At 34.8% G+C, this 15,578-nt stretch overlaps 2 protein-coding genes across 5 annotated transcripts in view; both read right to left on the reverse strand.

The window, feature by feature from the left end:
- The window catches only part of LOC139776816 (epoxide hydrolase 3-like), a 55,782-nt gene that overhangs the window by 13,174 nt on the left and 27,030 nt on the right, over positions 1 to 15,578 (reverse strand). The gene's annotated exons all lie outside the window — the stretch shown is intronic.
- Positions 1,347 to 14,518, reverse strand: LOC139776813 (serine/threonine-protein phosphatase 6 catalytic subunit-like). Its single transcript, XM_071713768.1, has 8 exons — positions 14,453 to 14,518; positions 5,901 to 5,963; positions 5,674 to 5,796; positions 5,257 to 5,419; positions 5,101 to 5,180; positions 4,918 to 5,023; positions 4,632 to 4,793; positions 1,347 to 4,545 (listed from the first exon to the last, which is right to left on the reverse strand). The coding sequence occupies exons 1-8, from the start codon at positions 14,516 to 14,518 to the stop codon at positions 4,355 to 4,357; spliced, it is 954 nt and encodes a 317-aa protein (XP_071569869.1). The 3' UTR covers positions 1,347 to 4,354.

Genomic DNA, 15,578 nt, shown 5'->3' on the forward strand with positions numbered 1-15,578 from the left:
TAGTTGGCGTAATTTAAAAATTTCATATATTTTTTTGAAATAACATATCACTTAGGTTGAGTTTGGTAACGCAATTTTGTGATATAATAATAATTTTGTTAAGGTGTATATGTATATATATACCTATATATATTCTCTCTTTGTAATTGGCGCAGTATTAAAAGATTTCACATTTTTTTTAAATAGATACCACTTGTTATTTAAGTTTTTTTAGGTAGATATCACTTGGATTGAATAAAGTAACCATTTTGTAATATAATAATTTTGTTAAGAAAAATTAAAGCTACTACCACCTAGGTTAGAATAGATTATATATTTTTTTTAATTTAAAATTAATGATACTACCACTTGGTTTTTTTCGAGGTAACAACCACGCGTGTACTTGGCGCCTTTTTTTTACCTTTTTTGAAAAAGGTAATTTTGTACTGATATCATGCATTTTGTAGTGTTACGCATCCTCTTCTAACTAGTCTTATAAAGAGTATATCTTACAAACAGTATGTACAGATTGTAAAGCTAAAGGTGTTACAGACTATTATTTCTAAGAAAATAGATTTTTTTAAATAACATGTAGACATGATACAAATAAAACAAATTTATTCTTTATGTTTTTTTGTACTTTTAAGTACTCTGCATTTAAAAATAATTTACATTATTTTCATCCATTTGTATCATGTCTATTTGTTATTTTAAAAAATTTGGCAATTATACCGTTCAATAAAGCAAAGTTTCAGCTTTAAGAATCTGTTTTTTGAATTGCAATACGATGATTTTTAAGGAAGTTATGAGCAGTCAAAGTCAAAATGCTCATTTCTTATTTAATCCACGATAAAAACTTTCAAAAGTAGAGATTTCAAGCTTTAAAATCCTTTTTTTAAATTTAAATTTTGTTCATTTTTAACAAAGTTACAGCTGCTTGAATTTTGCCTATTTTTAAAGATAAATTTAGTGTTCTTTTAAAATACCTGACACATTGAAGATAATGAAAGTGCTTTTAGCATGCTCGGATTTTAGATTTCGAATATGCAACAAAATCAATATGTAAGTATTTCTTCAGAAAAATGCATCAACATTGGTTAGCGCTTAAACGTTAAATTTTATTTTCCTGCGTTAAAAACTAAAGCTACGATTTATTTAAACATTATTGGTGCAATAACTAGGTAAAACATCAATTTAAACATACATGTGTAGTTTAGACAGGATATAAATCCAGGTCAGAATTACAAATTTCTTGAATGTACCAGCATTTAATTATACAGTAAATAATATATTTATTTACAGTTACAATAGATTATACATATTAAATAAAACTTGATTTGGTAAGTATGAAGTAAATAACAACAATATAATAGTTTTATTAAATGTTTATTTAGCAATTATGTTTTCATGTATGTATAAGAAACGTAGCATATTCACATATTCACTTTGTATGTGTGTGTTCATATGTGTATGGTCAGAGGTACGAATATATAATACTGACGGGTTATATTACTGCTTAAAAATACGGCTTAAAAATAATTATGTTACTGTCTCGGTCTTCTGCCTTGTCTACCCCAATGGTAGTTAGCTGACGACATCTTTCTTCTTGTCGTCGTATCTCCGCGGCTCTGCCTCTTGGTCTTCGAACTGTAAATATGCTCATGTACCATAGCGTTTGGTCCAAAGCGTTTGGTCTGCACTATGCGATCGTGTTCTTCTCTATTTTAAAAAAGGTAATTTTGTACGGATATCACGCCTTTTTGTAGTATTACGCATTTTATAAACAGTATGTACAAGGTGTTATTTCGAGGTATAATACTACCACTTTGTTTTTTTTTCGAGTATTATTGACAATGCGATCAAGTGCGATTTTTTGCGCATTTTTATTACAGACGTTCTTCATTACATTAACATAACAAAGTCTATACTTTCAAGGTACATGATGATCGTTTTAGAATGGTGTCTACCTGTGAGATCTTTAAGGATTATGCGCAGTGTTCAAGCTCCCGCACGGAGCACATTAAGCTAAATTAGTCTTCGTTATTTTATTTTTATCTTGCAAATTGTCTTTATTTGTTCTCTCTCTCTCGCGAGCTTACCGATTATTAATATCGAGTCGCCGCAAGCGCTTGGACACTTCTATAAGATTAAAGCGATCACAGACAGAGGCATTCCGGTAAACGAAACGCCGAGAACACCCCAATAGATACAGAGGCTAATACTTCTTTTCTTTTTTTTTTTAAGGATTTCTAATGATATCCGTACCGCACGTAGGGCGTTCCCGTCGTTGCGAAACCGTTTCACGACTCGGAGGCTGCAAATGTAGCGAGTCGAGTTTGTAACGCAAGCTCCGTGTCCCAATTCGTTCTAGATGCGCTCCTCTCTACCTAATGTAATACATTACTCGCGTAAAGTATCGCGCAATTGTAATTGTACGTTATAATAAATGTAGTACAAATAGAGAATATACCGCGCGCGCGTGATGTAAAATTGTAAGAGTAGACCTAAAAGGTAGTAAAATCGTAAAACGTAAATATCGTAGAAAAATTTCGCGAAAAAGCAAAGGCTCGTTCCAAAACAATAGCGGAAGGCTTATGAAATAGAATAAAAAGAAAAAATGATAAAAAATTTCCTCATACACATTCTCCGTTAAGCTCTGATATTTGTATGATTCTTCGTCCTTATGTTAGTTCGTCTATCGATTATCTGTCAGTAAGAAAGCATTTATACTTCTAGTAGACCGTCGTGTTATAGATCTGAAGGCACTGTTCAAAAGTTTATTACATTTCTTGGAATAACGGGTCTTCGCAAAACACCTCTTCGAATGGTGCGACAAGGAGAGTCGTTATAAACATCGACATGACCATTGCACACGCCTCCTTCGGTCTATATCACAAAATTCAAAATAGAGTAGTTTCAACTTGACAGCCTGTGCCACAATGCCAATGCCGTATTTGTCGGGTCTGTGATCGGTTAGGAATTATCGTGAGCTAGCAAAAATCGATGATCAGAATTCAGGCTTATGATACGCAATGGCCGGTGCATTTCCATTAATTATGTCATATCAATATCGTATCATTATATTACACAAACGCTTATTAATTTAGAGGCACATTGCTAAGGGTCTCGGTTTTTTTTCTTTTCAAGTTGCTCCCTACATTAATGAACTTATGACAATTAGCTAATTACGATTATTCAATACGACAGCGATTTGGCATACGATATTGGAAATTGTACAAAGATTCGGAGGATGCAATAGTATTTGAAAATATTGCTTTGTACATATATATATATAGAAGAGAGAAGTGTGTGTGACGAACGAACGGTGGATATCTTTCTTGAAAAGAACATCAATGTGTGTCAAGGTAGTTTAAAGACAATATTTGAGCTCGGAATTTCTTAAAATTAAGCGTAAAAAAATGTCATGTGCATAAAAATAATAAGACAACTCTCTACAGATGTTATAACGATCCTGCTATCGGATTTCCTTATCTAAGCAGGAAAACTTTGGCTACTGCTACACGCTATTTGTACTTCGGCGAAAAAGAGCCGAATTTACGATTCTTGCTAAGAACACCGATTGCGCATTTAGAAGAAAAAAGAACGGTACGCAGCACACACAGTACCTAACAGTACCAGCAACAGATCATTTATATGTTCAGGAAGACCTTAACAGTACTATATATGCTCACGCTTTAATAAACCTGAATTCTACGCACAACGATTGTAATGTCAGAGAAGCATTCACTGTACTCAGAGAGTGTACTTTTTGCCGGAATGTGTAAACGTGATATTTCTTTTCTTTTCTTTTTATATTCACACACAGCACTGGACTATTTGCGTTATTCGCGCTCATAAATTATTTAAAAGCTCTTAGTCTTTTGAACATTAAAGTCCAGAATGCTGCTCTGAGATATGAATGCTCTACAGAATGTACATAGTAGCAAAAGCGTCTAGACCACAGAATGTTCACATTTGCTCTGATGCAAAATATCGTTTTTTTTTCTCGAGCTACAAAAATCAGGCTGATGCAATGGCAGATACTATGTAGATATATAAAAGTTAGCTTTACAACATGTAAAACCTGATAAAGTTCTTAAAAAATCTAAAGAACATTCCCTGAATAAGATCAATCACACGACAATTCAGTCCTCTCTAAGTATCGTACTTTGATCGTAGAACGCATCAAATAATTTCTATTAAGGGAATCAAAATTTTCTAAAGTAATATGTATATAATCAGTGATATATTCTCATGAATCTGTGAGTCCGTCATGGTACCAGCCTGGATCCGGCCAATCAAATCATGTGATTCCGTAGAGTCTAGACACAGACATTTCTCTTCCGCATCCGTACAGATGAGCCACTAAGATAGATCACGAAAAGTACGGAGTGGGCGTTAGAGGTGGGATTACTCTCTCGGAATCAGGCACTGCCTGGAACAGCACGAGTGATCTCTGATCCACTGTCGTGAACTGCATGATACTAGCTATGTTACCACATCGATAACAATAATTTGGGGCTGACCACACTGTGACGAGTTTGTCATTAAACATGTACCTATAACCTGCACGATAAAAATATGCGTCATCAATACATACTTCTGAGATATTTAAAAAAATCTGCGACAGAAATATTTGAGCAAAGACATACCTTCCTGAACTAATTGGTGCGCCCTACAGATGAGTTTAAGATCATTCACTTCCATAAACATGTAAGTCACTTTGCTGCCAAACAGCCAGCCTGCACCACGCGGACTTACTGTCCATGTTTCTACATCTTCTGGATCGGACCAGACCAAATCACAGAAAGCACCTGTAATATGGCAATTAAGCAACAACATTTTATTATTATTGTACAATAACAGTAAATATCCAGTCATGTAACTTTTATTATTATGTAACTTTTGCAATGACATATCACTTTATACAATTAATACCTTTGTGTGGAATCTCTTGATTCCTTTCAATCGTTCTAATTTGATCTAGTGTTCTAATAGCTGGAGACAATCCACCGTGTACACAAAGAACCTGTTCATCAATTAACTAAAACAGAATTTTATTCGAGCGTAATCAAAAGTGAAGTTACAATTTTTAAAAAAATATTTTATACAAATACTCACGGCAGCAGCTGTGAGCAAGTCAAATACCCTACAACAGTACTTCCACGCATTAGCATTGCCGTACTTGTTTTGGCATTCATCTAGAACAGAAAATGAAGAGACCAATTACCGTAAAATCCACATAAACGTGCGTGATTTGTCTAGATTCGTGATTACCGCGTAGTAACGTTATCCTGTCGGACCATTTAGCTTTAAGTGTGAGCGGACGAGTAAACGTTTCTAAGCTATAGTAGCCCCGATCGACAAAATCTCCCAGGAATATGTAATTTGTATCTGGCACGGGGCCACCGTTACGAAACAGTTCCTCTAAATCATAGAACTGTAATGAACAATCTGATGTATATTAATATCACGATTGTGTACAAATAACTATACAGCTACAAAACATTAAAATCGAAAAGTTGTGAGGCAATAGATAATGGAAGACTAATATTGTTGCGACGCTAATTCGGAAGATTAAAATCCGCTAAAACTTTACGTCGATCCCGTAGCGGTGAACAAGGATGCTCCGACTTTGAAGTTAGTACAACATTCATCGCACGATACTGTTATAATTGCAAATCGGAAACGTACCTCGAGTCCAGCTCTTTTGCGATCAACGAAGTCGGGATCGAACGTGTCAGTCGTCACTTTCTGCCAAGCGTAGAGAACCTTCTTTTCCGGCAGCGGTGGTAACACGATGTAGGGATACGAAATCTCCAGATAAGCACGAAGCAATTCAAATTCAGTATATCGCCGGCACGATTACGGTGTTACTGCCGTTTCGCGTACGCGCGTATGCGCGCGTTGTCGCACCTTACCTCGCGACAGCGTGCGGCTCGTGCAAACGTTAACGCGCGGCCGCAATCGCGCGGCAGAAACGCCTCGTGTGAACGGGCTCCTTGATCTCAGTATCAGCTCCCTGCCGTCCCTGCCGTCAATATATATAGGTTAACCTGTATGTAAACACTCACGTAAACGTAGTAAAGTAAACAGTAAATCAATAAAATAAGTAACAGTAATATATAGAATAAGATAATTATAGGATAATTACATAAAACAATTACCTTGAATTAATCGTCGCGTCGCGTAAAGAGTCACGGTCGGTCTCACTCCGCGCGTACTACCGTATCTCTCGAAGATAGGTTAACTGATGTGTGACAGCGCGCTAAACGCACTATCTGCACTCGCGCAGTACACACACGTATATACATATGTGCATATCGAAACTGGCGATACTAGCACCGCCCTGGTGTCGAAAAAGTGAAAAGGACGCGACTCCAGCCAATGAAATGATGGCATGGCACATGAGAGCGTTAGTAGAAGTATCTTAAAATAAAATTTTCACATTTCGACTTTGCGTCGCAATATAATCCGCTCGTTGAGCACGTAGCGGAAATATTATAAGAGAAACCCCCCCCTAATTCGACCCCAAGCTATCGATCAAACCTACTTAGAACTTGATCCGTTCACTCGTTATCGAGATCTCAACATCTCGAGTACTCGCAACCCGTCGCGTCGCGTAAAAGAGTCACGGTCGGTCTCGCTCCGCGTGTACTTGGCGCGAGACACTACCGTGTCTCTTGATGTATCGTCTTGTGTTTTTCAAATGTTTTGAGTGAGAAGGACAGAAAGGACGCGCGATACAGATACGTATCGCGCGTCCTTCTCGTCTTTCTCACTCAAAACATTTGAAAAACACAAGACGATCGCGGATTCTCAGCTATTATATCCTCGAAGTCGAATCACTCAGTGAGCCGCATCTGTAGACGAAGGTGTATATAATTTTCGTCAGCTAAGAACACTTTCCTTGCCTTACTGTGAATAAAGTTAAGGGAAGTTAAGCTGAAGCAGACTGTGAGTTTCTTATATCTATATATTTTATTATCTTTTGGTCTTGAAATATATATATATTTTAATATTTCAAGAAAATAAATATAATTGAAATGTGCGAGCCATTAACAAAAAAGTGTAAGCGAAGCTTCGTAGAAGCTTGGCTTGATGATGATCAATATAAGTCTTGGATACGGAAAGTTCCGTCCAATGATAATTTTTTTCATTGTACAATATGTAATAAAGATTTTTCTTGCAACACGCGCATTTCAAGACATGCGGATTCTGCGTGTCACAAGAATAATGTAAGAAGTACATCTGATGAAATAAGTGACAATGTAAATGTAGAAAAAAATATGTCTAACACAAGAAAATTTCGAAAACAATGGTTAGATATTGAACAGTTTCAACCGAGGGGTAACTCACTCTAAAATCAGCGAGACAACGTTCAGCGTTACATAGACGTTGTGCTCTGTTTTTTCGATATCGGTGACGCTAAAGTAAGGAATCTGTCTTATGAGTCTGTTCGAATAGCATCAACGCAATAGGCGATCGTTATTCTTAACGTCGGAGTTACTACATATTTTTTGTAAGCTAGCGATAAGCTCGTCGTCGCTAGCGGCGCTAAAAGGGACTAGTCCGGTAGCTTCTCGGATGATTTTTTCCTTACCAGCTAAGAGCCGTCCCTTACAGGTTCGTTAACACCTCGATGTTGACGTTAATCGAATCTTTCTTCTTCCGTATGTCCATGTTTATACCTCGGTTTATACACAAAAGGTTTATTTTTGTTTCTTCGGGTGTATTCAAGTCATTAGTATTTTTCAATAAGGGATTTTGATAAACAATAAAAGATCATGCTCTCTCTCTCTCTCTCTCTCTCTCTCTCTCTCTCTCTCTCTCTCTCTCTCTCTCTCTCTCTCTCTCTCTCTCTCTCTCTCTCTCTCTCTTCTCTCTCTCTCTCTCTCTCTCTCTCTCTCTCTCTCTCATATATATATATATATATATATATATATATATATATATATATATAATAAAACCAAATATATATATGAAATAAAACAAAAATATGCGTTCCATTAACTGAAAGGGGTGGATTATTAAATACATTAAAATTGAGTGTATAACAAAATAGATTATACCCTAATAATATTAAGCGCCCGAATATATTTATGATCCGAGTGTAACGCTACTTATTTACGATTGAAAGAAAAACAATAACCAATCAATAAAGAATCATGAAGAATAATCATTTATTTTTATGAATTATGATTATTAACAGATACTGACTTTAAAATAATGTTATATATAATAATTAATGACAGTTTCATTCGGGGTTCATCAATTTTTCGATTTAAATGTTTAAGGAACAAAAAGTTACATTTTTTAATTATGTATTGGCTGAAATTGTTTCAAATATTTTAGAAGTAAATTTTTTGTACCCCATTTTATACCACTCTAACTTTTTTTGTGCTGCGATCATTCACAGATATAAATTTGCATTTGAACTATGCTCAATTTTCGGTATAGTAATTTCATATACACGTATTTATGAATAAAGAATGAACTTTATTTTAACGATCCTAACCTAAAAAACGTGCTAAAAAAAGTACCGACGAATTGAAATCAATTAATTATTGAACGTAAATGAAACTTACTTCCGTAAAGCAATTCAATGACGAGTTGCTGTACAGACGGCGTCATTAATGCCTGATCCCCAAAATTGGATGTGTTTCGAAAACTCACTCTTCGTTTCTTTCTAAGGGAGACAGTTAGAAAGAGACGAAGAGTGAGTTTCCGAAACGCATCTAATTTTGGGGACCAGGTATTAATGACGCCGTCTGTACAGCAGAACACTAAAGAATTCACGAAAAATTGATTAATTTGTTGCACTTGTAAATGGAAAAATTAATTAATTTACGTTGCACTTCGCGTTGCACCGGCTGATTTGTTTATATTGCACGATACTGGACCCTGACACGACATATTCCAAGTTTACCCGACTCGTCACGAAGAGTAAGATTGTACGCTGTACAGTAAGCGATCGAATGATTTTTCCTTATTCGATGCTTATCCCATGGTTATTTCTCTTCGCGGCGCGTTGCGTATGACTACGCTTGTGATTTCTTTCCTTAGCTATTGATTTTAATTTATTTTATTCGTATGCGAATGATTTCATTTTATAGAATAAGAAGCTTATGTTATACATAACAAATAAATTGTATGGGCAGTTACACTGCGTTAAACAGAATAAAGCTGCGCTTATTTTAACAACATCTACCGATTTTTTATTTTGAAAAATCATGATTTTAGAGTGAGTTACCCCTCGGTTTCAACCATGGTTACGCGAATCATCAGATGATGAAAAAATGTGTTTTTGCTCATTTTGTGAAAAATTAATAACAGCTAATTTGTCAAATATTGATCGTCACGCAAAATCCGCTGCACATATAACAATTGCTACACAAAAAAATATAGAAAAAGAGGAATCGGACCAAAAGTTTGTAGCCGATGAATCTCTTCTATCATTTGATGAACGAAAGAAAGTAGCAGAAATTCGATACACTGCGCTTATAGTAGAAAAAAATATTCCGTATAAAAACGTAACAGACATTCTCGCGTTCTTTCAACTAATAGGAGAAGGTTCTGAAATATTGCGAAGTATAACTATGAGTCGGGCTAAATGTCAAAAAATTATTTCGAACGTGTTGTCTCCAGTCGAAACAGATCGTTTAGCAAAAATAATTCAAAATAGTAAGTTTACTATTTTTATTGATGAAACGTCAGACATTGCTAATCAGAAATGGATGACGTTTCTCGTGCGGTTTGTTGATCCTGAAACATTAGATATTCGCTCGCAATTAGTCAAATTGATTGACATTGATGCAAAAGATAGTAGCGCGGATAAATTATTTAAAGCTTTTAAAAATGAAATGTGGAAATTAAAAATTCCATTTTTAAATATTATTGCTTTGTCATGCGACAATGCATCCGTCATGACAGGCAAAAAGTCATCATTTAGCACAAAGCTTCGGGAAATGAATAAAAATGTATTCATATTTTCATGTCCGTGCCATTCCGCTGCATTAATTGCACATGCTGCATGTGCTAAGATGCCAAACTATTGCGAGGAATTTGTAAAAAAAATAGCAAATTATATTAACAGTAGCCCTAAGCGATTTGCTATTTTTCAAGAATTTACCGAATGTTTTTCTCAAGTAACCGCAAAATTCTAAAATTGGCCGAAACACGATGGCTTTCTCGCCATTCGTGTATTCAAAGACTTCTTGAATCTTGGAACACTATTGAATTATTTTTGAGAGAAATAGTAGGCCAGTCATATTAGAGTAATTTAGGGGGTTAACCTTCCAATTACTCTTTTCAGGTTGCAACCACCATGAATCGCTTTGATTTAAGGTGCTGTAAGTGGGATTAATTTTGCTTCGCATAATTAATGCGCATTAAAAAGTTATTAACAATATTATCAACAAAATACGCAATTTTTTTTATTTTTTCTCAAATATCTCGAAAACTAAGCAAGATAGGGTAACTAACTATACGTACCTTTTTTGTAGAGCGTAAAATTATCTACAATAATGATCTGAACAACATTTATCGTCAAGTCAGTCGTTTAGGTTGCACGCGCCGTCAAAGTCCGAGACTCGGATCTCGAAAACCCTCGATTTCATCGTTTTTTTGATGTTGCGTCGGTGATTTTTTTCAGTCATTTAAAATGGAATTAAAAATTCCCAAAAAATCACACATCATCTGAGAACTACAAAGAATACTTTTCAGGGTATAACCGATTTTTTAGACCCTTTTTCTTTAGTTTGTAGCTATGTAAGCAAAAAATTTTGATTTTTTGGACTACTCTTAGTTTTTCGCTGTTTTCAGACCTTAGAATTTATTTGAGACGAATTTTATCGTATGCATCTTGTTGTGGACGAAATTTGCAACAAAAAAGGACCCTTGTATTTTTTTCGTACGACGAACGCTGATTTTTTTATTGACGCGCAAAGTTATCTAATATTGCGTATAGGTCGGATAACGCTCGTTTTACACTAAAATAATTATTTTTTATTAAAATTTACGTAATTTTTCGCATTATTATTGAACCATATTGCAAAGCCGTTTTCAACGCATTCTCTCATGTTTAATTATTTATTAACAAATTGTTTATTTAAAAATTATTATAAACAATTAGAAAAACATGTTATAATCGTTGCACTCGTCGTCTCATATCAACTCGAAAAATGTTTTTAAAAAATTTATTCATATTATTTATAACATTTATTCAAACATACAGACAGTGCATCTTTTGACTATTTTCCACACCACCTTTGAGGTAAAGTCAATGGTGCGTTTTTTTTTCTGTGGTTTCCCCAGTAGGCCTAATAACATGTTTTTCTAATTGTTTATAATAATTTTTAAATAAACAATTTGTTAATAAATAAGTAAACATGAGAGAATGTGTTGAAAACGGCTTTGCAATATGGTTCAATAATAATACGAAAAATTACGTAAATTTTAATAAAAAATAATTATTTTAGTGTAAAACAAGCGTTATCCGACCTGTACGCAATATTGGATAACTTTGCGCGTCAATAAAAAAATCAGCGTTTGTCGTACGAAAAAAATACAAGGGTCCTTTTTGTTGCAAATTTCGTCCACAACAAGATGCATATGATAAAATTCGTCTCAAATAAATTCTAAGGCCTGAAAACAGCGAAAAACTAAGAGTAGTCCAAAAAATCAAAATTTTTTGCTTACATAGCTACAAACTAAAGAAAAAGGGTCTAAAAAATCGGTTATACCCTGAAAAGTATTCTTTGTAGTTCTCAGATGATGTGTGATTTTTTGGGAATTTTTAATTCCATTTTAAATAACGGAAAAAAATCACCGACGCAACATCAAAAAAACGATGAAATCGAGGGTTTTCGGGATCCGAGTCTCGGACTTTGACGGCGCGTGCAAGCTAAACGACTGACTTGACGATAAATGTTGTTCAGATCATTATTGTAGATAATTTTACGCTCTACAAAAAAGGTACGTATAGTTAGTTACCCTATCTTGCTTAGTTTTCGAGATATTTAAGAAAAAATAAAAAAAATTGCGTTTTTTGTTGATAATATTGTTAATAACTTTTTAATGCGCATTAATTATGCGAAGCAAATCTAATCCCACTTACAGCACCTTAAATCAAAGCGATGCATGGTGGTTGCAACCTGAAAAGAGTAATTGGAAGGTTCGATGTCTAATATGACTGGCCTATAGTAACGAATGAAAAAACACAGACTGGAGAACATTTATTATCCATAATGCAAAATTCTGATGTAAAGGCATATTTATTATTTTTAAAATATATTAAAAAATTTTTTAATAGTTTTAATGCATTTTTCCAAGCTTTGGAAACAAGAATTCAATTATTGCAACCAAAATCGCTTGAATTTTTAACTATAATTAGTAAACATTTTATAAAACCAGAAATTTTACTAAATTTAAATAATAATTTTGATTTTTCAAATAAGAAAAATCAAAAATCGTTAAACGAAATACATTTAGGAACTGAAACCGAAAAATTTCTCAATGAATTGAGTATACAAGAGCACGTAGATGTAGTTGCAAATGTTCGAGAGAATTGTTTGCAATTTTACGTTACTGCTGCTCAAGAAATTTGCAAAAGATTACCAGTAAATGATAAATTTTTGTCAAAATTAAAAGTTTTTGAATCAGGTACAGCTTTACGCGATAATAATAGAGAAACTTCATTTAATGATGTTTCTTTTATCGCTCAAACCATCAGCGGATTTGACGACAACGAATTAAAAAAAGAATGGTTAGCTTTACATCAAGATTTTACAGAAGTCGAAAAAGATAATCTTGTAATATTAGATTTTGATGATATGTGGAAACAAATTTTCCAAAGTCATCAATATTCCAATTTAAAATCCCTTTTAAATGCTATTAGATCGTTACCAAATTCAAATGCCGACTCAGAAAGAATCTTCTCCTTTTTACCCGATATAAAAACAAAAAAACGAAATAAACTTTCGTATATAAATGTCAATGCTTCTTGTGTGATAAAGTCAGCATTAAAAGCTAGAAAAGAAACTGCTTTAACCATGCAAATTACTGAAAAACATTTATCTCTAATGACAACAGAAATGTTATATTCTGCATGTCCCAAAAAGCAAAAAAGTCATTTAAGAATATATGCTGCAGATATTGATGAAACTGCTACTCCTTCTACATCTAATATGTAACATAGTAATTTTTAAAATAAAATGTTTTATAGGCAGTATTATTCTTATTACAAACATGATGATGTATCAAAATGTATTTATCATGTTTGTACATTTAAAAATGTATTAAAAAGTTGTCGGACACTGTGTTGGACATTACATCTATGAATAATAATAAATGTGTTAAAACATTGTCGGACACTATGTGTTGGACATCACATCTATGAATAATAATAGATGTGTTAAAACATTGTCGGACACTCTATGTGTTGGACATGAATATAAAAATTGTCGGACACTCTATGTGTTGGACATCAATATAAAAATTGTCGGACACTCTATGTGTTGGACATTAATATAAAAATTGTCGGACACTATGTGTAGTCCAGTCAAAATACGATTAGACCTAGAAAAAATTGCAACACAAGGTTTTATTACGTCATTGTGTTCAGAAAAATATACTGAACAACATATTCAAATTCCGCCATTTTCCGCTATCCCTAAGTATGTTTTTTATTAACAATTTATAAACAAATTCGTTTTTCTCCACAAATACAATAAATTTCGAAATTTTTGTAGAGATCAAAGTTGTAGAGCAGACAAATATCTACAAAAAATGTTCTTATGAATTTTTTGAAATATCTCATATTATTTGAGATATTTGCAACAAGAGCTACTAGGCTACGCGCGGAGCGGAGCGGAGAGTTCTAACAAGCACACGGCAGTCTCTACCGGTCGCTGCTAGTTCTCTAGGTTCTACAAGGAACTTGAGTTGGTTCTCGATACTAGTATATGTGTCTATGTATATACACACACACACACATATATATATATGTACATTCATATTATATATATATATATATATATATATATATGTACATTCATATTATATATATATATATATATATATATATATATATGTATATTGTTACGTACGGAAATTTTATATTTTCGACGACGCACGTTAGAAGTTTTGAACGCTTAAACGACGCACGCTAGGCTCGGAATTCCGAGCGAACGCTCAGTTTCCTGTAAATGTTTATCTTATCGGACGACCCCTGGAGGGCTGGGGGCCAGATGGGGCCCAAAACTACGCTTCTAGAATGTTCTAGAAGCTTCTAGAAAACCTCCCCCCTTAAGACGCGATGGAAATGGCGGGAATCTCGCGCGGGAGATTCCGGTCTTTTTCGGGTATAAATAGGGCGGAAAAACGCCGCGGTAAACAGATAGTTCCGAGCTTCGGCTCCTTCCAGATAGTTCCGAGCTTCGGCTCCTTCCAGATAGTCCTGAACTTCACATACTCCTTCGGCTCTAGCATTCAATTGCTCAGCCATTCCTTCGGCTCTAGCATTTAATTGCTCAGCCATTCCTTCGGCTCTAGCATTCAATTGCTCAGCCACATAGTCTTAGATCTAAATCATTTTCCTAAATCTCACTCAATTCCTTAAACTCAATCTTGGGACTTAGTCCCTGTACTTTTATATTTTAAGACTGCGCCTCACGCATAACTTGTACTAAATTTTAAGACTAAAGGTAAGATAAGTTTGAAAAGGAAAAGCTCGAAATCTGGAATCTCATCTCGTGTTAAAATTCTTAATCGATCACTTCTAAGATTCGACTCGCAGTTGTCGCTGACAAAGTGCGTGGCAATTGGTTCTGAGCGCTGACGAAGAGTGTGGCGAGCAGATACCCTTGCTGCCGAAAGCGTGGCGATTACGGGGTTGATCCTTGGAAATCATAATTAATTCCCGAAAGTGAATTTGGCCTTTACGCTGCCGATCTGAGCGCTGACGAAGAGTGTGGCGAGCAGAGTGTGGCGGATTGGCTTTTGAGCGCTGACAAAGAGTGTGGCGAGCTATAAAATTCATTTTCGAGGATTCGGACTAGATGACGAAAAAGGGAGGCAGACGAACTCAAATTAAAAGGATTAGGGTCCAGATTAAAAAAGCAGTAATTTCTAATCAAGATCCTCTTCCCCTCCTCCAGCGATTACAACAACTACAAAACGCACCTCCATTTAAACCTATTCCTGTCGACTTCGACATCGATTATCCGCATTATAATCAGATAAATAAAAGTGATCCTCGGTACAAAATTTATAAACTCAGATATCTTTTCGGTCCCGAATAATAACAACAATAATAATAATAGCCTTCACACGACTTGTCCAAATCCCTGGTAAATTGCTTAAATGCATTGACCAAAAAACGGATGAACAACAAACAGAACGTGACAGAATGTGACAATATATATATATATATATATATATATATTTGTGTGTGTATACATAGACACATATACTATTATCGAGAACCAACTCAAGTTCCTTGTAGAACCTAGAGAACTAGCAGCGACCGGTAGAGACTGCCGTGTGCTTGTTAGAACTCTCCGCTTCGCTCCGCGCGTAGCCTAGTAGCTCTTGTTGCA

This window comes from Temnothorax nylanderi, unplaced genomic scaffold, assembly GCF_030848795.1.
Source record: "Temnothorax nylanderi isolate EJ_2023f unplaced genomic scaffold, tnyl_v1.0 TNYL_tig0130_pilon, whole genome shotgun sequence".
Taxonomy (NCBI): domain Eukaryota; kingdom Metazoa; phylum Arthropoda; class Insecta; order Hymenoptera; family Formicidae; genus Temnothorax; species Temnothorax nylanderi.

Bases quoted from the DNA above. Each gene is read 5' to 3' on its own strand.
- LOC139776813 (XM_071713768.1), bottom strand. From the start codon at position 14,518: ATGGCTGAGCAATTAAATGCTAGAGCCGAAGGAATGGCTGAGCAATTG. The intron at 5,024-5,100 runs GTGAGTATTTGT...ATTCTGTTTTAG, and splicing joins ACTTGCTCACAGCTGCTGCC to TTAATTGATGAACAGGTTCT. The intron at 4,794-4,917 runs GTATTAATTGTA...GCCATATTACAG, and splicing joins TCAAGAGATTCCACACAAAG to GTGCTTTCTGTGATTTGGTC.